We start from the raw sequence: 23,912 nt of genomic DNA, 5'->3' as shown, positions 1-23,912 counted from the left end.
GCATACAGATACCATAAAACATGGACAAAGTAAACACTAAAACACACACCTACACTTGGGTATACAGTTACCGTAAAACATGGACAAAGTAAACACTAAAACACACACCTACACTTGGGCATACAGTTACCGTAAAACATGGACAAAGTAAACACTACAACACACACCTACACTTGGGCATACAGTTACCATAAAACATGGACAAAGTAAACACTGAAACACATCTAAACTTGTGCATACAGTTACCATTAAACATGGACAAAGTAAACACTGAAACACATCTAAACTTGTGCATACAGTTACCATTAAACATGGACAAAGTAAACACTAAAACACACACCTACACTTGGGCATACAGTTACCATAAAACATGGACAAAGTAAACACTGAAACACATCTAAACTTGTGCATACAGTTACCATTAAACATGGACAAAGTAAACACTAAAACACACACCTACACTTGGGCATACAGTTACCGTAAACCATGGACAAAATAAACACTGAAACACACACCTACACTTGGGCATACAGTTACCGTAAAACATGGACAAAATAAACACTGAAACACACACCTACACTTGGGCATACAGTTACCGTAAAACATGGACAAAGTAAACACTACAACACACACCTACACTTGGGCATACAGTTACCATAAAACATGGACAAAGTAAACACTGAAACGCATCTAAACTTGTGCATACAGTTACCATTAAACATGGACAAAGTAAACACTGAAACACATCTAAACTTGTGCATACAGTTACCATTAAACATGGACAAAGTAAACACTAAAACACACACCTACACTTGGGCATACAGTTACCGTAAAACATGGACAAAATAAACACTAAAACACACACCTACACTTGGGCATACAGTTACCGTAAAACATGGACAAAGTAAACACTACAACACACACCTACACTTGGGCATACAGTTACCATAAAACATGGACAAAGTAAACACTGAAACACATCTAAACTTGTGCATACAGTTACCATTAAACATGGACAAAGTAAACACTGAAACACATCTAAACTTGTGCATACAGTTACCATTAAACATGGACAAAGTAAACACTAAAACACACACCTACACTTGGGCATACAGTTACCGTAAAACATGGACAAAGTAAACACTGAAACACACACCTACACTTGGGCATACAGTTACCATAAAACATGGACAAAGTAAACACTGAAACACATCTAAACTTGTGCATACAGTTACCATTAAACATGGACAAAGTAAACACTAAAACACACACCTACACTTGGGCATACAGTTACCGTAAACCATGGACAAAATAAACACTGAAACACACACCTAGACTTGAGCATACAGTTACCGTAAAACATGGACAAAATAAACACTGAAACACACTTACACTTGGGCATACAGTTACCATAAAACATGGACAAAGTAAACACTGAAACACACACCTACACTTGGGCATACAGTTACCATAAAACATGGACAAAGTAAACACTGAAACACATCTAAACTTGTGCATACAGTTACCATTAAACATGGACAAAGTAAACACTAAAACACACACCTACACTTGGGCATACAGTTACCGTAAACCATGGACAAAATAAACACTGAAACACACACCTAGACTTGGGCATACAGTTACCGTAAAACATGGACAAAATAAACACTGAAACACACTTACACTTGGGCATACAGTTACCATAAAACATGGACAAAGTAAACACTGAAACACACACCTACACTTGTGCATACAGTTACCATAAAACATGGACAATTTAAACACTGAAACACACACCTACACTTGGGCATACAGTTACCATAAAACATGGACAAAATAAACACTAAAACACACACCTACACTTGGGCATACAGTTACCATAAAACATGGACAAAATAAACACTAAAACATATGTGTGCACTTGTGCATACACTGTAATAACACTTCAAACAAAAATCACAAAAAATGTAAAACTGTAAAAAATGTTTACTGTCACAAATATTAACTTGGCAAATGTGTACATGTCCACAGTAGTTGATCATAAAATAGTGTCTATTTTAATTGTGGCTTCATCAGTATAATCCTAGCATAACGGATGAAATACACTTTCAGATACCAATCTATCTACACAGACAACACTTTGATGTAACTACAATTACTACAGAGGATTTAGTTGAAGCATTATATTCCCTGTAAGCATCAAAAATCTAAGAATATTTCATTTGCAATACTGGTTTCAAACCACTGAAATTCATATAGTTCAACTCTTCCTAGAACAGGTAATTTCTGGAAGATTGAAACAGTCATTATTAAATTAATTTTCTTTTCAATGAAAATTTATATTAACCATCAGATGCATTAATCATTAAATGAAAATATTTGATTTAATTTTATCTATATGATCAGGTTATGAAATATAGCAGTAAATGTTTTTTTCTGCTTTAAAAGGTTTTTAAGTCTAGTAAACTATAGAATAAAGCATCTAAGTTTGATGACATCTGATAAGCAAACTCAACCAATAATCTAAAATGTTTAAAAAAGCTAACATCCATCACAAATGATGTGGCTGAAGTTATATAAACAAAGAAATTTCCCCAGGAAGGTAGTCCATTAAAGCTCTTCATCAGATGCTCACTTCATGAATAAATTTCACTTGTTCAATTATATATAAATGAAAGCAGTATTTGAGTCAATACATTATTTCATTCAACTGTACTTGAAAAAACAGCACAATACTCGAAACATATTAACAGATTAGTCAATAACATACAATTTTTCAGCTCCACTGATTCTGTAATAGTGGAAATACACTTAGGTACTTTCATTTTTCTCATTACTCATAACAAAATACTTATTTTCTCAATGTCACTTTAATTATTAAATAGTAAAGTAACATGTTTAGTTGTCATTTGTACAAATTTTGAAATGTTTATTAAAAGTCTTCTTTAAAAAATGCATACTTTTTAAATATTAAAAACAATATTCATGAATGAACAAGCTGAAACAAAACATACTAACTAGGTCAATAACTATCAGAATCATCTTTATATGGTTAGTTTCATTAATGATCAAAGACATTCATCTGTTTACTGACAAACTAACAAAAACCTACAATACAGAGATTAACTAACAATACAGATACAAATTTCAGTGTTAAAATTACCCACATCCTTAGAGTTAACAGTACAACCGTAGGCAGGTGCACATTCCAAACATTCTGAGTTAGAAAATTATGTGCATCTACAGACAACACAAAAATTATTTGGATGGTAAGTAATAATTCACACAGTTGTATCATGTAAAAAAAGTAATTATGAACCAGATCTGACCTCTGATCAGAGGCTACCTTCTTTACCATACAAAATGACCACAAATATTTACTTTAGAGCTTACTGTAATAATAACAGGGCACGTGCACTTATTTGTATGTAAATATGAAGATGTATTTTCAACAGCTTTTCTCTAAAGTGATATTTTACAATATTGTTTTTAAATTCCTTCAGAAGACCACACACACACACACTTTCTCTGGTTACTGTTAATTCTTAGATCAACACCTTAATCATCTCATAGAAACCTTACCTCTGGTTTATTGTGAGTTTCCCCATCTAACGGAGAGGCAAACTGGCACACTACAGGTTTCCTTTTTCCTAAGACTAAATTAAAAACGAATTGTTGTGAGTGCAACTGGTTCCTGTTGTTTTCACTTCACATATACTCTTACTCTAAATTTTCATTAGCTAAATACCTTTTATGTTTCAGGAAGACTTATAAGAACACATACAAAAAGTAAGATATTCTATAAATATCTGTTTTGGTTATAGAAGATACTGCTGCACTTGTAGCTAGACTTCAAACCTAATTGTCTTACTTTCTTTTCTTCTATGAAATAAACTGGAAATTTCATCTGTTTTTTTCAGGTAAACGTTAAACTATTTTACGAAATTCATTTTAAAATGTTGAATTGTCTTCTCAGAATATTTCACTGACTACAAGGTTTAAAACTGAGATATAGATCTATATATACCTTGAATACATGAAAAATATATCAATTACATGTGATCTCTAACGTGCAAGTTTTGCTTACAATATATTTTCCATGTGATCTCTAACGTGCAAGTTTTGCTTACAATATATTTTCCATGTGATCTCTAATGTGCAAGTTTTGCTTACAATATATTTTCCATGTGATCTCTAATGTGCAAGTTTTGCTTACAATATATTTTCCATGTGATCTCTAATGTGCAAGTTTTGCTTACAATATATTTTCCATGTGATCTTTAATATGCAAGTTTTGTATACAATATATTTTCCATGTGATCTCTAATGTGCAAGTTTTGCTTACAATATATTTTCCATGTGATCTCTAATATGCAAGTTTTGTATACAATATATTTTCCATGTGATCTTTAATATGCAAGTTTTGTTTTTGTAGAAGTTTAGACAAAAAAGTATTAAAACTTGCACTTTTTGGAAATTTAAATGAAGGTATTCGAGTAGATCATTGAGAAGAAAAGGGAAAAAAACCAACTCATCTAACTGTTAATATGTAGCTATGGAAAACCAGTTCAACTTCAGTTGTTACAAAGTTGGTAATGTTGTGTGGACCAATCGTCATCCAACTGTGCCCATGTGGATATGTCACATTGAAAATAATTGGCTCATGTTCACAAACATTACAGAATGCTATTTGACACATTATTCTGTAGGTGGCAGTAAGGTCACGGCCTGACAACATTTTCATGGTGCATATAGCTACAGCTTATGTACTAAAATTTGCTTTTTTTTAATTTAACGCATCACACTGTGGACAGGCAGTATATGTAACTACAACTACTCAAAATCCAATCTTATAACATTATGTTTTAAAAAGAAATATTTTGGTGGCGTGACCCCAGAACCCCTGAAAATGACATGCTCTGCATGCATATAATATATTTTTCACACATCATGTGTAACATTGTTTAGTTGTGGTTGTGGCCTGACCACCCAAAAACTGCTTCATACAGCAATGTTATAGAACATTTCCTAGATCTTTCATATGATATAAGCTTCACATAAAGCAAATTAAAATATTCCCAAATTCGGACCAGATAAATCTGCAAACAATTACTTTTAAGCTTCTACACAAGACATATCCATATACAGGGTGTTCGGAAAGCCACTGTGCAGTTTTGTATGTTAATAAATATACAAGTGACTTTCTGAACACCCTGTACTACAAATAAAAATGATTTGACAACTCATTCTTGAGCATAATTAAAATAGCACTAATAACTTCTCCTTGGTCTTTCAGTTAAGTACTAGGAAATAATCCAAGAGATTGCACTGATGTGCACCAGTCCCTCATGGAAATCAGCTGTCTCAAGATTGCACTGATATGCACCAGTCCCTCATGGAAATCAGCTGTCTCAAATTTCTTCATGTTATCAGTAGCCTTTGTTATATATTATCCTACTGACTCTCCATATTTTGCTTTTCCTAGATACATCATTCTTCAACTGTCTTCTTCTTGCTGAATGCTAACAAAGATCTTTTCATTCTTCCCATTTTGACCACAGTAATTCATGGGAGGTTGAAATACTACCAGTGGAGTTGTGCTGGATTTGATATATGAACTTTTCTTGCAAGCTTCTCAGTTTCTTCATTTAGTTTTATTCCTGCATGGCTTAGTACAAAAGTCCAAATGGTTCACTGCTTTCAAACATCCAGAAGAGAGGTTGCTTTGTGGCTTAGAGTTTCATCATTCTGCTGTTTCTAGGAAGCTTGAATGTTCCAATAGCCTAACTTCACATGAAGTGATGAATGTACAAGTAGCTCTCTCACTATCTGTGGTATAGAAATCATCTGTGGCTATGATGACAGAAGAGTGTCCATGGTTTTAAAGTTGGTACTGATAATTCATTTCTGCTTTTCTTCTGCTCCACATCTTCTGTCTTAGCTAAATTTCTACAGACACAAGTGGCACCTAATGTTTATTTCAAATGTGAAGGTGTCCAAGATCTGGTGATGATCAGTTATCTCATTACTGTCTCCTCTGGTGTCTCAGTTGGTATCTGAGGGTTGTTGAACAATTGGAATGACCCAACCTGAACATGCAGTGGCTTGTTGATGGAATGCATGGTCTTTTCATTTCAAAGATCTAAACAAGAATACTGTAACAAGTGTTGTTGATGCTCTGCAAAGCTACTGAGGCTCGTGAAGTGCGACATGGACTTGATGGAGTAGGCTTAAGTGCATCCCATGACCAGTCTCAAGATTTTATCTTTAGTCTTATTAAGCTGTGGAGCATTCACAATGATAACCTGATAATGGATACTCCAATATGAAATGTACAAGACTTTGGTAGAGCATAAAAATGTGGTTTTCTTCAGCTACAATTTTTATTACATTTGTGCCCTTGGTTAATGTCAGAAATTTCTTTCAAGACTATTGTAATCTAAAACCTCTTCTTGGACTTCAATAAGTACCAAACAAATATATTCCAAATATCTAAAGTAAAACTGGAAGCTATTACACAACACTTTGTAGTAATTTATATCTTCATAAGAAGCATTAATTTGGAAGGAAAACAAAACAAAAAATTAAAATGTTTTTAACATAAAAGTACCACCATAAATATAATCCACCCACAAATCCTCAAAATGTAGTCTCATTTATTTCCAGAATGTTCTATGAATTGTATTTAGAATCAATATAAAAAATGTGATAATAAACAAGTTAAACCTCAAGATTTTTGTGATTGTGCTGATAAATAGCTAGTACTAGTTTTCACTTACCTTTATTAATCACTTTGTTTTTTTATTAGCTATTTGCAATAAAATAAATAAATTGTGTCACCAGAGAGTGTAACTCTAGCCATAATTTATGATTACTCAAAAAAGAAATGCTGGAATCAACTGAATGTTAAGGAATTTCATTATGCCAAGAGAAGGCAAACCAAAAGATTACTGGTTAAGAGGTCACATCAAAGCTCAGTTTACCACGATGCTATTCAGTCACTATTCATGATAAAGGACACATTTTAATACGTCTCACTGGCAATCCTCAGAGCACATTGTGATAAACTGCTTTCAACAGTTTTCCTCAACTGGATGCTTTTATTGTTAAAAGTTCTCTTATCAGCTAATAAACATTGTCCAATTTTCACCTTATATATATATCAATTCCCAGCTACAACATTGGCAAGAGTCCAACATACTTTATGGCTCCCCAGTATATAAACAAAGACACAACCGAGTCAAATTCTTTGGTAACAACATAAATATTCATGAAAGCTCTTGGCTGAAACTAGGTTACAAGGTTATTTACTGGGAAATTTGCTACCAACTATTCATGTAGATATACAAAATTTGGTATTATGGACTAATAAATTATTAGATATAGAAAAATACAACTTACATAGCCCGTTTATAATAAAAGAACATATTTATGGAAAATGGTATGAACTCAATTTCATTATGAAGTTTGCACTGAGGTTCTGTCATGTACAAACAAATGAAAATCTTGACACAGATGTACAGACTAATGAGTGTAGAACATGTAGCTGGTGTTTCCCTCCCTTACTTCTTTACTTGTTCACTGATTAAAGATATTTCTAATAAACAGACATTGCTTTTCTAAGAAATTTACCCTTCAGTTTCTTTAAAGTACTAGAGTCAAAATCTCAAAGATTTAAATTTCTATACAAAAATAACATTCTGGCAAATTAATCTTCATTAAACAAGACCTTGACACAATTTTAACTCTAAGTCAACAAGTTTAATTTTCTTCTGAACTCGTTAAAAATAAAGTAACAACACTTTAATATGATTACTTTCAATGTATCATTTCTTTTTGAATGTACAATAATGCATCAGTCAGATACTGTATACTTACAACCAGAACAAAGTATGCAACACACATAACAGTTAAATTACAAATAATTCTTCTATTCTTCAAACCATTAACAATCTTATTGTAACAGATTTCATGTTATAACATTGTGTTATCTGATCTCATAATTAAAATGTAATTTCTAAGCATCTTCTAGAAGTAACTTTTTTCCATTATATCTCATTGTTGGTTCACTACATTCACAACTACAACACACTGATTTATTTAACTATTTAAATAAACTAAAGGTCAAGGTAACTTACATGCTTAATACACATCTACATAAAACAACTTGCACTGTAAGTGCCAAGCTCTCCACACGACAAAACAACCAGTCTACTCGCACTGTACGTGCCAAGCTCTCCACACGACAAAACAACCAGTCTACTCGCACTGTACGTGCCAAGCTCTCCACACGACAAAACAACCAGTCTACTCAAGCTGTAATGCGCAAGCTCTCCACACGACAAAACAACCAGTCTACTGCGACTGTATGCGTTGCCTAGCTCTCCACACGACAAAACAACCAGTCTACTGCGACTGCGTGCCAATCTCTCCACAAACAAAACAACCAGTCTCTCGCGACTGTAATGCGCAAGCTCTCCACACGACAAAACAACCAGTCTACTCGCGACTGTAATGCTGCCAAGCTCTCCACACGACAAAACAACCAGTCTACTCGCACTGTACGTGCCAAGCTCTCCACACGACAAAACAACCAGTCTACTCGCACTGTACGTGCCAATCTCTCCACACAACAAAACAACCAGTCTACTCGCGCTGTAATGCGTTGCCAAGCTCTCCACACCACAAAACAACCAGTCTACTCGCGTTTGCGTGCCAAGCTCTCCACACCGACAAAACTACCAGTCTACTCGCGACTGTAATGCGCAAGCTCTCCACACGACCAAACAACCAGTCTACTCAAGACTGTAATGCGCAAGCTCTCCACACGACAAAACAACCAGTCTACTTGCACTGTAATGCGCCAAGCTCTCCACACCACAAAACAACCAGTCTACTCGACTGCGTAAAACATGACAAAACAACCAGTCTACTCGCGACTGTGCGTGCGCAATCTCTCCACACAACAAAACAACCAGTCTACTCGCACTGTACGTGCCAAGCTCTCCACACAACAAAACAACCAGTCTACTTGCACTGTACGTGCCAAGCTCTCCACACCACAAAACAACCAGTCTACTCGCATTGTACGTGCCAAGCTCTCCACACGACAAAACTACCAGTCTACTCGCACTGTAAGTGCCAAGCTCTCCACACGACAAAACAACCAGTCTACTCGCACTGTACGTGCCAACTCTCTACACAAGACAAAACAACCAGTCTACTCGCACTCTACGTGCCAAGCTCTCCACATGACAAAACAACCAGTCTACTCGCACTGTACGTGCCAAGCTCTCCACACGATAAAACAACCAGTCTACTCACACTGTATATGCCATGCTCTCCATATGATGTTATTTAATCTGATTTTGTTCTTCAGACTTAATTTCAATCCTTTGAAGGTCTTCCACCTTGGAGAGGTCAAGCGGCCACTACAAAAATACAATCAGTATAAATTTATTGATGCCAATAAATAGTGCACAAATCACAAAAGAAAAATATTAAGCCATTACAAATCAAGTTTGTTTTTGCACAAAAAACATAACTTCAAGTTTAAGCAGTATATCACACAAACACTCATGCATCTTATTTCACAACAACAAAATAAGGCTGTAATAAAGAGTATTACAAAATTCAGCTTTTCTGCAAAAGTATGAAATAATTTTGCAGTTCATTATTCTAGCGAGTAGCATGCAAATAGAAAAAGAAATTATCTATCAGTGTGGAGTTATATCCCAAAATTATGCAGTTTGCTTTTGCATATTTTTGAAATATTAGTATATTACAATTAAAATGGAGAACCACCATCTTTATGAGTTATCTTTGTATAGTACTTACCTTCTATATATCAGAGGTGACATTTTCCTAAACTTAAAATGTGTTTCCAGTAATACTTATCTCCACTGACAATACAGCTATTTCTTGATCTCCATGGTTTCCACTCTTTGCTTATCTAAGCATTGAAAACACTTGGTCCATTTTTTTTTTTTTTTATATACCTAACTCAAGTGTTCTGGAGAAATTATAACCTACAAAATTCTCCATCAACATCACTGTGCCCTCTAGCTAGTTACTGTATATAACCATTCAGATAATTAAATAACTTTTTCAAGATATAAACCAGCTTCTAGTGGGGAGGTAGGGCATGAGTATCAGTGAAGGTAAGTATTATAGGAAATACATTGTCAGTTTAGGAAAATAACTTCCAAAACATACTTACCATCAGCTGACAATATAGCTAAAATCCCACACTGAGAAGGTAGAGGGGCCAGTGTGGAATAAAGAAAAGAAACAATACCTTTTTTTATATGCAAAAACGGCTCGTTTTGGGTTGAGAAAATATTTTACATAGAAGAGCGAACAACGTTTCGACCTTCTATGTAAAATATTTTCTCAACCCAAAACGAGCCGTTTTTGCATATAAATTTCTCAACAAGTGGGTTTCTCGACATCACTGAGAAACAATACCTGTCCAGGCAACATTTGGCACAGAGTGGGATCCAGTGAAATATAAAGGAACATATGATTGAAAAAGGGAGAACCTCCGATTAAAGTTTAACAGATGTGGCCAAAGCAGCTACAAATGGTAGCAACAACCCTCAGAAGAGGAAACTTCCAGATCAAGCAAGTAATGATGTAGGAAAGAATTAGAAGTAATCCACATACCAGCCTGCACAATGTCTTCCACAGGGGAATTCAACCCCTTGTCAGAGAAATAAGACAAATATATTTTAAGATTTGACATGCAAATGATAGGCCACATGAATCAATTTGTAAAGTCATCTCATTAGGTTAATGGAGGACAAGTCAGGGGAAATAGATCCCAATCAATGAACAATTGGATCCCAAAATGAGTTAGTACGAGTCACATATCATAGACTGGCGAGAAGGGTCATTCCCTTCATTGGCTGCCAGACTCTTGCAAAGAAAAGACCTATTGAGGTAAAGCAGGACAAATGCTTAATGATAGAGAGTCATATGCATGGAATGCAAACAAACTCCAATGTCCACGAGCCAACAAGAATAAAAAATAAAATTTAAGAGAAAGATGAAACAAAGAACAAGAAACAGTTCAAAAGGATGATGAGACAACACATACAAAACAACTGTAAAATCCCTATTTGGTAACTGAAAAGGTCATTTTGGTCAAAGAATATGAAAGGATATTAGTAGCCCTGATAGAAGTGAAGATTCAAAAACTTTCCAATATTTAGAATACCTCAAGACATTGGTTAAGGATGCCTTATATAAAGCCATAGTAGAAAAAGGATTAACCATTCTCAAATAACCAAGTCAGTATGAAAAATAATTCTAGATGAATAGGGTTTAAATTCCTTTCAGTACACTACTTACAATAAATATTCTATTTCCTTTAACAAATGGTCCTTGTCAGCCTATGGAGACAGTTAAATACATAGAAACATTAGAAGTTAGACTTGTGTTGACCAAAGAACCACATAACTTTCAAGCATTGAGACTAAGTTTCCAAATATTCATGTGGAGAATGTCTGACTGTGGTGGAAGAGGTAGTGGTGAACATTCTTGCAGAAACTAAAGAAGCAGGAACCATGTTTAAGCTGGCCAATATGGTGCAACCAAGAGAACTCAACATGGATCAGAATGATCCATAGTTAGAACCCTGGATAATAGCCAAATCAGGGGAAAGGCATACAGATATAAACCTGTCTAGTTTTAACTGAATGCATCTACTGCCAATGTCTAGGATGAGGTATCAGAGTCTAAAACAACTGAGATTTTCAATGAGTCTCAAGGGCAACGATCACTGGAGACCAAACTGAGGGAAAATCCACTCAAAAACCTTGTGATGGATTCCGTCGAAAGAATCCAATTAATTTAGGATAAGTGAACAACAATTAAATTCATCATTCCTAAAATCCAGCATGTTAAACTCATACAATGGAAATGAGCTCAGCACAGAAGATCCATGGTACAAAAACTAAGGTCTAGAGAATGTGTGGTTCCTTAACAAAAAATCTGAGATACCATTGTGGAAATGTATCATGAAAATTTTTCCCTTCAATAGAGAGACATACTTTGAACCATTGTCCAGTGTACTGCAAGGAGTTTGAGAACATTGATATGGAGGGTAAACCTCTCTTCCATCTAAGTAGCCTAGAACTGACTTTAAAGATATGTTCCCCATACCTGACAAGATGCATTTGTAAACAGATGCATCTCAAGATGAGGTGGTGAAATGGACACTCCAACAGTTGTGTTATTCCAATTCAACAACAATTTGCATTCAATGATGTTGCTCCTGAGAATGAGACAGGATGACTGAAAGGATCAGAATCCATGATCCATTAGTCACATAGTAACCACTGAGGGAACCTTATGTGCACTCATCACAAAGGAATAAAAGGTTCAAGAGATGCCCACATCTTCAAAAGAGAGAACCATCAGCACAGAAGATACAAGTAAAAGCATGACAGCTATTTCCACAGCTTGAGGCCTGATAGGGGTTGGTTGAGCACAGCTTAAATGTATATTAAAAAACACATCAAGATGGACAAGATATTGTGTGACAAAATTGATTTCTCCAGTCTGATAGGAAACCCACTTTTGTGACTGCTGAAAAAAATAATATTAATCTTAAAGTGTTGTTATGCTAATTGACAGAATGAAGCCAGTCATCCATATAACAATGTGTGAACAGGCCCAAAGAATGCAGGTGACAAGAAAAAAGGCATGAACAACTCTGCAGAAGACATTAAATATTGATACAAGTCAATAAGAATTGCAGCACCTGACCCTTGTACTATGGGACTATGGAAATAAGCTACAGTAACAATGAACTTGGTCATCCAGAGCCTTGGTTCAAAGCACTATCACAGACTGAGAAAAAGATTTCACTGTAAAACAAGAAGGATCAAAAAATTTGTTGAGTCAAGACAGAACGATGGTTAGGACAGAACGATGATTAGTTGCAAATTTACTGTCTTCTTTGGTACAACAAATAAACAGGAATAAAATCTCACAAGGATGGAGTCAACCCTCTCTAGTGCTTATTTGACTAACAAATCTCTTATGGCTTGAGCATGAAGCTCCACTCACAATGGATCTGCCAGAGGTGAAAATGCAACAGGTTGAGCAGACAATGGTGGAGGTGATGTAAACTGAATGTTCAACCTTGAAACCAGAACATGGAGTACCCATGGATCCCTGGTGAAAGAACTTGAGATGTGCAGGAAGTGATGTTATTGATCTGTCCAATCTGAAGATTTTCAGGAATACAGAATATTACAGGAAGCAACAGACCCCAGAACCAAAGAAGAGGACTGAAAAACATAATTGGCCAACACTCCCAAATTAGCATCAGAAAGGCAAGAAACTAATAACAAGTAATGTAAACAGGCTCTATCAATTTGGGACTTTAACATCTCCGAAACTCTAGCAAATAACATGGGATGGAAAAAGGAGTTTCCCACAACTTCCTGAGGGCAAAAGACAGTAAATAAAACACTTTCTAACATATGTCTCTACCTAATAAACCAGCTAGGAAATCAAAGAAAGAACTGAAGACATTCTGACAAAGGTAGACTTCAGCAAAGTCTCCAACTCTTCCTTAAATTGCTGAGGGGAATGTTGAGTATGCTGATCCGATAAGCGTGGGAAAAAGGCACATTTATCTTGTTATGTAACTGCATAACAAACCTCCCAAGCATAAATGTCAATATCAGGAAGAGGAAAACCAAAGTCATTTACCATCCTTTCTGCTAACAAAAAAGTTTAGTCAAATGCTATAACAGAACCCCCTCCAAAAAAACAACACAAACCTGAGTAACATTCATCACTTATGCAAGAAAAAATACAATGCAAAAAAGGATTTCTGGCTGATAAACTTCATACAATGAGAATAATGACTAAGTAGACAATAACACGGCATTTAGTAAAACTGACATGTAATCTAGGAAGTCTTTGAAGAAAGGAACCTTTTATGGAAAAAATTAGAGCAACCCCAATTTAAGCACCCTCAACTGAGTCCAAAGAGTCAATGACTCATAATCAATGCCATGAAAGAGCAATACTGGAATAATGATTAGTTTCTTCTTTCTGCAGTGTTAACATGTATACTGAATTTACTCAGTATTCAATATATGATCAAGTTTTGACATAAAACATGTTAAATTCATATTGTTTGAACTTACCTATGTAATTTTTAAAATACACGATGCCTGTGGAGAACATTGCTTAAAGTGATCTTGTTTCAGAATGTTAAGACTTCACTGGCTGACAACTAGAGACCATGGCTTAACCAACAAGTAATGAAAATGACCAATCTGTTTACTTTAAACAGAAACCTTTCATTTAGCTAGACTTGAACTGGTCTTCACTAAGTATTTAACCAGAAATTTTGTGAGAAGCAACAGTCCTCTAAGGAAGAATACAGTGTTTCTGTCTTAGGTAATAATGAATACTGTTATTATTGAATTTTACATTATACCCTTTTATTCCTTAGCTTCAACTGAACCAGTATAAATTCAGCAGTGTTCTATATTACCAATGTTGACTGAATCTCCAATAAAGCAGAACTACACAGCAGACCTTAAATCTATATTCAGTTTATGGAGATATGTGACAAAGTAGATAGGTAGCAAGAGATTTGTGTGTCATAACACAGGATATTGGTTTATTATGGACTCTGCTGATAATTACGGAATCTGTATTGCCCTTAACTTGAACTCTTTGGTTGTAATGTGTAGAAAGACCTCTCTACTTTGTTTTAAAATGTGATTTTTCTTCAAGAAGAAAGCACAACCTGGAGAAAAAGTTGGGCACTGAAGGCCACCTCAGCGAGTAGTCATGTCAAAAAGTTCTCTTCAAGTTGGAATTTTGCTGCTGGTGTAAAAATTCAGGAATACAGTACAAACTCACTATAATCCATGGTTCAGGAATACAGTACAAAAGTGTGTGAATGTTCAGTCACTGTTGGACAGCTGCATTTATATTGAAGGGAAAGAAAAATGTGTATTTATATAGACTAAATTAAGAGGAAAAAACACATCCATATGAAATAGATGATAGGGAACATCAAGACAAATCTTGTCAATGTTGAAGTTCAATCATATGAGAAACAAACAAGTCATGAAATATAGCAGTTATGTATTAGTTGAACCTTGTACGGTAAATGTTACTGGAGAATATTGCACATTCCATATTGAGCATAGTGGAAGAACAATTTGACTTGAACAACAAACTGATAATCTGTATTCCCAAAATTCTCTGAGTATTGTATGTCCAAATAAGCATACATATCCTTAGAACTAAAGATGCTTAACCTACCATACACTATAGAAAGAACTGCTAAAACAGGAGAACTACAAATAAAAGTAGTCATGCCAAATATAAAACAACTTTGAAAGACCTGTACAAGAGAGAATGAGGTATCATTAACTGCTGGGAAAGTGAAACCAAAAGGTACTTTCACAACTAGTTACTTTGATCTTTTAATGTGATTAAAGTGCAGTTTGGTTCACTTGGAGTTGTAAATGAAGTTTCTGATGACTGGGAATCTCTCCAGCATAAGAAGTAAACTAAATGAAATGAGACCACATTAGATTAAAAAACATAATCTCGGTTTAATTGGAAGAGGGCTTAATACACTTCCACTTGGTGTCTCTTCAACCTTTAGCATTGTGAAAACATACCAGCTTGAACACAAGCCTCCTCAAAGCAAATTGTTCAAATGATGTACTGAAACAAGAAAATTGTAACTGTTTTCTGTAGACAAGATGAAATCTGTTCTACTTTCCCTTTTTAAACAGTGACAAAGAATTAAAGGATGAATGTTGGAAAAGCCCCAGAATGCATCTTAAAACTTCTCAGAAAGCACAGATACATGCTGAGATACATGGTAGTCACATGACTTTGTAATGACCTACACAACACACAACTGTTAGAAAGCTAAGGGACTCTTATAGAATGCATCAACTGCATAGTCAAGGCAAATACATTTGTACAAGGAGATATAGAAAAGGCTAGTATATGGAGATCCTACAACACACTTCACACACAAAAGATTATATTACACTGTAAGCCTGACAACTCAACATTGTAAAATGATTTTTAAAATGCATATTACTCAATTTTAATCTGTATTAAACAAGTTGTTTACATGAAGAATTGTGCCTGTAATTCCAAAGTTTGGTTCACCTCAAAGTTTGAATGGTTAAAATACATGTTCTTTTAAATGATTTTCTTCAACTTAACTACGAAAAATAAAATGAAGATATTCATTATTTGTGTAAACTTTTAGCACATAACATGTAGATATTTCAACACAAATTTTAATACATGAAATTATTAAAGGAATTCAAATTTTTTAAACTTAATAAAATACTGTAAGCAAAATAATGATATATATCCACCAATAATATCTGAACTGCCAATCACAAAGATCCAAAATACTCATAATCTGAGAAACATCATATTAGGGTTAATATTTTTTACCTGTATGAATTTCACTGATTAAGTGATGTATGCTGATGAGCTAGATCTCTTCAAACTTTTATAAAATAAATACATCACAAGAGTAGAAGGTGTTTGTAAGACATAATCTAGGAAAACATACTCCTAGGATAAGAGTCAAACCTCATCCACATAAATATTGAAATCACTAATAAAAATAATTATGATTTTATAATGACACTGTTTCTCCAATTTTTCAATTTGTTTATGCTTCAAATTAAATCAAACATACGTACAAGTTCATTACTTTTTTGGAAGTTCTGAAAATTTTTTTGTGTACCTCTATTTTCTATTCATAACAAATTTTCATTATTATCATACACCATCATGGCTCAGTAGTACATCTATTAACCTTTCTTTATATAAAAGTATGTGTATCTACATCTGTCATCAGTAACAAACATGGTACTATCAAATGTCATGTTTATAAGTTCCAATCAGCAAACTGAAGAGTCACAGTTTATACAAGTACACCAAACCCTTTTATTCAAGTCAAGTGTTCCAAATGTTTTCAACATCCAATCTATCAAGTAAAGAGCCAAGCTTTTCATGGTGAAATTACTTGTATTTGAATAAAGCTTTTAAAAAGTACCACGCAGAATATTATGCCATTATTCCAGTACTACGACTACCACTACAAACATTTTATTTTCAAAAACATTTTTCTGGTTTTAATATCATGTTATCTTTACAATTATGCAAATTCAGTTGTTTCCTTTCCTTTATTTTTTTACAGTTACTTCCTAATAACATATCAACAAACCCTAACTTTCTAGAACATAATTGGTCCGAGATGATTTTGTTCGACTTAGCTTTGAATTTACAATACACAAATAAATTGTATCATCAACAATTAATGGTGACATGTTATAACAAACTAGATAACAAATCTGATATCATGACCACCTACAAGTACAATTTAAAGATATTTCATGAGCATAGAAATGATATGTTATCTGAAGAGTGTAAAATGTGTAACAGCTTTGTGAGGTTTTATTAAGACATACAGACATCCTTCTAGTTGTTCTTGTTAAGAGTGTTTGAGACTTTCTATCTAGCAGTAGCACTCACTTCTTCACTTAGTGGTGATATACCAAGACATGAAACATTTGCTCAAATACTGAGAGAACATTTTAAAACTTTTATCAGGAAATAAAATATATCTACTGTGTTTTTTACTTCAAATAGTATATTTACAACACATTTTCCAAAAAGCCAATCATTCATATTCAGAAATATGTTTAACACTTTTGTCTGTACATGCATCACATCCATGTTTGTATAAAGCTAAAAACATGTTGCTAAGATCAGAACTTAATATACATCTAAAGCTAAAACTACACACAAACTCCTGTATTAATATTTAATAAAACTTGTAATTGTCTTATTTCTGTGGAGACACTTGTGTGATAACTAAAATTTAATAATGAACTTAAATCATATTTAAAATGTTACAACTACAGTACATCCATATTTAGAGCCGTTTCATCTGATGGTATACAACAAAAGATTATGTCCAAACGTCTACTAGATTTATCACTTAGAACAAAGTCCTATGAGCTGTATTAGCTAATACTTCAAAGTTCTTTTCCTGATCCATATAATTAAGAGGACTTCCATATAAATTAAACTTGCAATTTATATATAATAACCATATGCATAACTTTACATTATTAAGTCATAATCAAATGCTTTCTTCTGTGTGTTTGTAAAGCTAACCAAATAACAGTGTAAAATCATAGCATTTTCATTGCAGCCAGCCAGATCTAACCATATGCAACAGAAACAAAGAGTTGCAGCAAATGCCCCCCCACATACCCTCTAATCATGAATCAGTAGCAAAGTGCCTCTTAGAGCAAGGAACTTGCATATAACTATTATTGAAAGTCAAGGTTTCAATTTTTAATTCAATGGTTACAGTTACCAAAGAAAGCAGCTCCTCAAATTAAAAAATGTTTGACTGCCAGAAGACTTGATCTTAATACATTTAAGTATTCATGACTTGGGTCACATGTTTAATACAGAGAAGTATCCACAAAACAACATGACTGAAGATTAACATCTTGGTGAGATAGTTAATAATTCACTAGAGCCATCATGACAGTTGCTAGTAATAAGCCGAACAGAAGTTCAGAATGTATTTATAATATTGGAGTTCTATGTACAATTTTGATTTCCTTATCTAAGAAGAGATATTGAATTAGTGGAATGAGTCCAAAAAAGGGCTCCTAGAATTGTTCCAGGGTTGGAAAAAGTTTCTTAATGGGATAAATATTTTTCTGAATCTGCACACTTTTAGGTCAGAAAACCATTTTATCACCCATGTCCTTATTAATATCATTAATGCAAGAGATGAATTGTAATGAATCCAGTCCATCAATATATTGTTAATCCATTAATTTTTTGCATCCTCTCATCCAGTTAACCATCATTTAATTAATGCATCCTTTATTACAAGTGAGACAATTTTATCCTGAAAGTTTAAGTTGTACTTTATAGAAAAGCTTTCTGAAAATATGAATAAACTAAATACATTCTTTAAGCCTAATTTAAACAGAGAAGTAACATACAGAAAAAATGTAAGAGATTAATAAGGCACATTCTTCTCTTTGTGAAGACTTTGGGTTTTCTGGTGGATATTTTTAACATCATCAAATGATGTTGCAACAAAATTATGAGACTACAGTTTTCCTAACCACTGAAGTATGACTAACTGGCCTAAAATTTCTTACCTACTTATTTTCAGGACTGAAGTAACAGTGTGTTAACTGTAGTGAAATACAGACCTGTAGTCAAACTTCTGTTATTAGTAAGTCATCTACTGTCAGAAGTCATTTAGAAAAATAATTCCAAATGCAGCATTTAGTTAAAGATTCTCAGCATGATTTTAGAAGAGGGATTTTTTCTTCACTTTATCATTGGAGTGGAGGCTCCCCAGCTGATGATATAACCTCGAATCTCCAAAAGTCCATGATGAGGTACTTAACATGAAATTAGTTCGTAGGACACATATGTAATCAGTGGTTTACTAGTAAAAAGGGTGATGACAAAGAAAGATATTTTAATGAATGGGAAAGTGTAATGTGACTGGTGGGATAGCTAAGTCCACTCTTTTTCCTTACTTGTGTTAAGAAAGTAGATAACTTTGTTTTTATAATTTTATTTCTAAACCTGCTCAGTCAATGATATTTAAATGCCAGGAAGAGCTGATTACATTAAGTCTGAATCAACTTCTTTTGTTGTAAAGTCTGGACTTTACCAACTTTGTGAATGGGTCATAACACTGAGTATGAATTTCAATACAAGTGTAGAGTGATTTACTTCAAGTGCAAAATCTTGTAAAGTGCTTCCTTTTTGTTTGAGACATACACATGTTGTGTAAAAACAGAGATGTCACTGTTGACTGAAAAAAAACCACAAAAAAAACAACCTAAAAGCCATCCACTAAATGTTAACTGTGGTTAAAAAAACAAAGAAAACAAAATACAAAGTGTGAATTTACAAACAAGAAAGTTATTGTGAAAAGACTCTGGTTAAGCCTAATCTGGAGAATTTCTATTTGAGTTTGTTTTTGTTTGTTCAGAATGCCCTGCAAAGCTACAAAAGGGCTATTTGCACTACCTGTTCCTAATTCAACAGTGAAAGACTAGAGGGAAAGAAGCTAGTCATCACCACTCACCGCCAACTGTTGGGCTACTCTTACTAACAAATAGTGGGATTGACTGTCACATTATAATGACCCCACCACTGAAAAGGAGAGCATGTTTGGTGCAACAGCAATCCAAATCTGCGACCCTCAGATTATGAGCCAAGCGCGTTAACCACCTGGCCATGCCGAGCCTTCTGTTTGAGACCAGCACGTGTTAATAACAGAGACGTAATTGCTGATAAAAAAGAAAAAATAGAAACATACAAATTTTAAATTTACAAACCAGAAGGTTATTATATCATTGTAAAAAAACTGGTGAAACCTAATGGAGTAAAATAAGTACTTCTGGTCCTTTCTTACTTCAGGAATGATGTCACCATGTTAGAAAGTTTGTGGAGACAATTCCCGTTTTAATCATTTAAGCTGTAAGTCTGGGCTTTTTTCGTCTCTGAAATACAAAAAAATTAGGAGAAACGTGCTTTGGATACACTAAGTTGTTATGAGATTGATGCCCAAATGGTGGTATGTAAAAGTATCAAAGTAAGTAGACACAAGTCTTAGAAATCCAGATGTAAATTTATTCATTTACATAATTTGCTTATTTAGTCAAAACTAAAGATTGTAAAGTGATTTACTTGAGGTTTGTGGTGCAGGTTTGAACTTTAAAACTTTATTGATATTTATAAAGAATACAGAGCTATGCCACAAGACTTTGTCTCTTGCTAGGGAAAAAATGACTGTCTTTTTTTTTCTTCACACAGATTTCTTACAGACCACTTTAATTCACTAAAAATCTAGTTCCAATTTAAAAAAAAATTTCAGCACGATTAAAGCAAAAAATATAAAGTTGTCTGTGTCTGTGTGTGTGTGTGTGTGTGTGTGTGTGTAGTAGCAAAAATTTAAGATGTAGCTTGATATTTTCTGACACATCACTCAACAGATTCTCAACTTATAGGGGCAGTTCTATAATTATAATAAATACACTGGATTAATCTAAACATTTGCATGAAATCTCAACACAAGTAACTCAGTTTTAAGTGAATTTTCTTGTTCTATTACTCTCACTCATGAAAGTTTGTGAAAACATGGGCAGGTAGCGTCAGGGTGACGTGCCCCTACTAATTAGAACGGGCTAAATATCATTGCCCTCATTATTTTGCTGACATTTTTGTCTTTTCTATACATTCAGTTGACTTTGCCAAAATTAAAGGAAACTTCAGTTTTTCTGAACATTAAGTAAAGGGTTCTCAAAGGTTTTTTGCTGAGCCCTCTCTGAAAACATTTCAAGCTGTAATGACCCCCCTCCACACACACAGAAAGTGGCGACAGTAAATTAATAAACGTATCTAAAGCACCTGTAACTGCAATAACAGAGCTATGGTAAAAAAAAAAAATGTACATTTAAAAAATATGTCATTTATTTATAGCCCCTCCCCCTTAAAATAGCCTTTTAATTATGTTTTTGGACAGAACCCCCAGTGTGAAAGACACTGCATTGAGTTGCAACCTTTTGTGTGCCTTCTGTGATCACAAGAATATCCATTTGTATAGAAAATTATATATTTAAGAACTGCTGGATGTTGTTTGCTCCTCCACTAGTGCTTTCTCTACCCATACCAGCAGTTTTTAAACATATAATTTTTGTGTGCCTACATAATATGTATACTGGTTATTATATGAAACATTCATATTATTTGAATCACAATATTTATAGTACATACCAAATAATTTGACTTGTTTTTCATATATTCTTGTACATACAATTCTGTACTTGTTATTACATGAAATTGCTGTATATTTTAAAACATTTTTGTTGTTTGCAAGACAATTTTTATTCATTTACCCTCCCAATATTTTGTGTATTCCAACATGCTTGAACAAGATATAGTAGAAATACATCAACTTGTTTCTCTACATAAGTATGTATATACATATATGTTATGGATTATTCACAAGCAGAAAGGTTTCCTAAATCTAAATATTTATATACATACACTTACAATGACAGGAAGATAAAGGAACTACCACAATCATACTAGAGGAGAGGAAAATAAGAGTTAGATTTGAATACCACACGCCTCATGTTACTCTTCAAGAAATAGTACATGCTAGGTTTAGTGAGAATTGAATTCAACAATATGTCAGTTAATTACCGAGATATGTATATACTTATCAGCAGACAAATTTTTAACAAGTGATGTTTTTCTTTCACTTTTCAATAGGTATATGTATCCATCTTAAATATGTACCTCAACAAAACCAAAGAACATACTTAAACTTTACATATTTAATGGCCTAATTATTTTTAATCTGGCTCACAATTAAAGTAATATAATGTCAAGTTCGTTACTCTGTCCGTATTAAATAATGTATCTCAACAAAGCCAAAGAACATACTTAAACTTTACATATTGTGACCTAATTATTTTTGATCTGGGTCACTTTTCACGTAATATTATGTAAAGTTAGTTATTTTAGAGGTACGAAAGGTAGAGCTGCCCGCGCGCATTTATTCCAAGGCCATTGATTTAGACCTTCCGAATGAGTGACGGCCAAGGCGAAAGGCTACTTATCTGACATTTCCCTTCCGCTTATATCAGCCCTTCAGAAACTGGTTTGTTGCTATCCTATGTTACTGTTAACGTTAAAGTGTCTTGAATCTTTCAGATATATATTAGTATATGAAAAATGTATAAAACTGTTATTAAGTGGTGTTTATTTAACCGAACAGTCACTGACTTTACCAGTGGTCCAAAACTTAAAAATTTCTATTTTTAGGATTAGTAACGGTTGTACAAATTATTCTTACCTAGACTACGAAAATAATTAATACTATCCTATTATCACTACTACTTACCTGAAGGCTAAACTCATGGTCTCAAACAATTTTGTTAGGGAGACGTCTATAGATATTGAATGGGAACTTCGTGGCCCATATGTATAGGTTTTCCATGTTTCTTTACAACCTTTGTCAAAGTCAAAATCACGAACTTCATTTTGCAGAGGAACGTTATCTTGATCTCCGTCCGATTCGTGGGCTGTTAAAATCGAGGCGTCATCGTCGACATGAACCTCAGAATCGTCAATCTCTGACACCATAAAATGTCCACTGTGTATAGTTTCTTTTTCCATTTTTCTCAACACTCAAATTCTCTTCTCTTGTAGGGCTGAAGTCATTTCTAAAACATTATAATTATACCCAACACCTAGGTAAAAAGTGTAATATAGCCACAAAAGTAAAACATTTCTAACGTCTCATGCCTCCAAGTTACAGTCACGACAATACGTAGAACACTCCTCCACAGCTGAATCGCCATATTGGTTGAAAGCTAAGGGGTGGAGTGATGACATCAACAGATGTGTGGTGATTCTGCGTCGTGGCAAAACTTAGATCGCATGCGTGACGTGTTGAGACAATCGAAGTTATTTAAAATTTATACATTGAGATTGAATTCAGTAAAACGTACTTATATCACCAATAAGATAACGGTTATATTCTTTTGTAAACTATGGGAAATAAAAAAAGCATTTTAGATTTATATCCTGACGACTACGCTGTCTTGATTATTCATGAAATCATGTTTCACTTTCATTTAATGCTGGAAAATTCAATTACCCTTGTTCTTAACATATACCACCTTTACACAAACTCATTGTGATGATAATGTTGTGTTGGAGCCGATGTTCATTAGAGTTATGGTATTATAATTTTATGGAAAAAAATTGTTGACTTAAATTGAATTTTGAAAAGTACATATATCACATTTTCACAAAAT

General features: G+C 34.0%; 1 protein-coding gene across 5 annotated transcripts in view; it reads right to left on the bottom strand.

The window, feature by feature from the left end:
• The window catches only part of LOC143256286 (MLX-interacting protein-like), a 61,397-nt gene extending 37,930 nt beyond the window's left edge, over positions 1-23,467 (bottom strand). For 2 of the 5 annotated variants that reach the window (XM_076513329.1, XM_076513330.1), the window contains exons 1-3: positions 22,994-23,467; positions 9,325-9,431; positions 3,583-3,656 (exon numbers count right to left, since the gene is read on the bottom strand). In XM_076513329.1, coding sequence (XP_076369444.1) covers positions 3,583-3,656; positions 9,325-9,431; positions 22,994-23,268 — 456 coding nt within the window. In that variant the 5' untranslated portion in view covers positions 23,269-23,467. Of the gene's footprint in view, positions 1-3,582; positions 3,657-8,138; positions 8,255-9,324; positions 9,434-22,993 lie in introns of those variants that run through there. The other 3 variants (XM_076513332.1, XM_076513331.1, XM_076513333.1) reach the window with 3 other exon arrangements.
• Positions 23,468-23,912: the final 445 nt, after the last annotated feature.

This window comes from Tachypleus tridentatus, chromosome 7, assembly GCF_004210375.1.
Source record: "Tachypleus tridentatus isolate NWPU-2018 chromosome 7, ASM421037v1, whole genome shotgun sequence".
In the NCBI taxonomy this organism is placed as follows: Eukaryota; Metazoa; Arthropoda; class Merostomata; order Xiphosura; family Limulidae; genus Tachypleus; species Tachypleus tridentatus.
The sequence above is the reverse complement of the archived record's forward strand: the minus strand, read 5'-3'. Positions and strand labels throughout refer to the sequence as shown.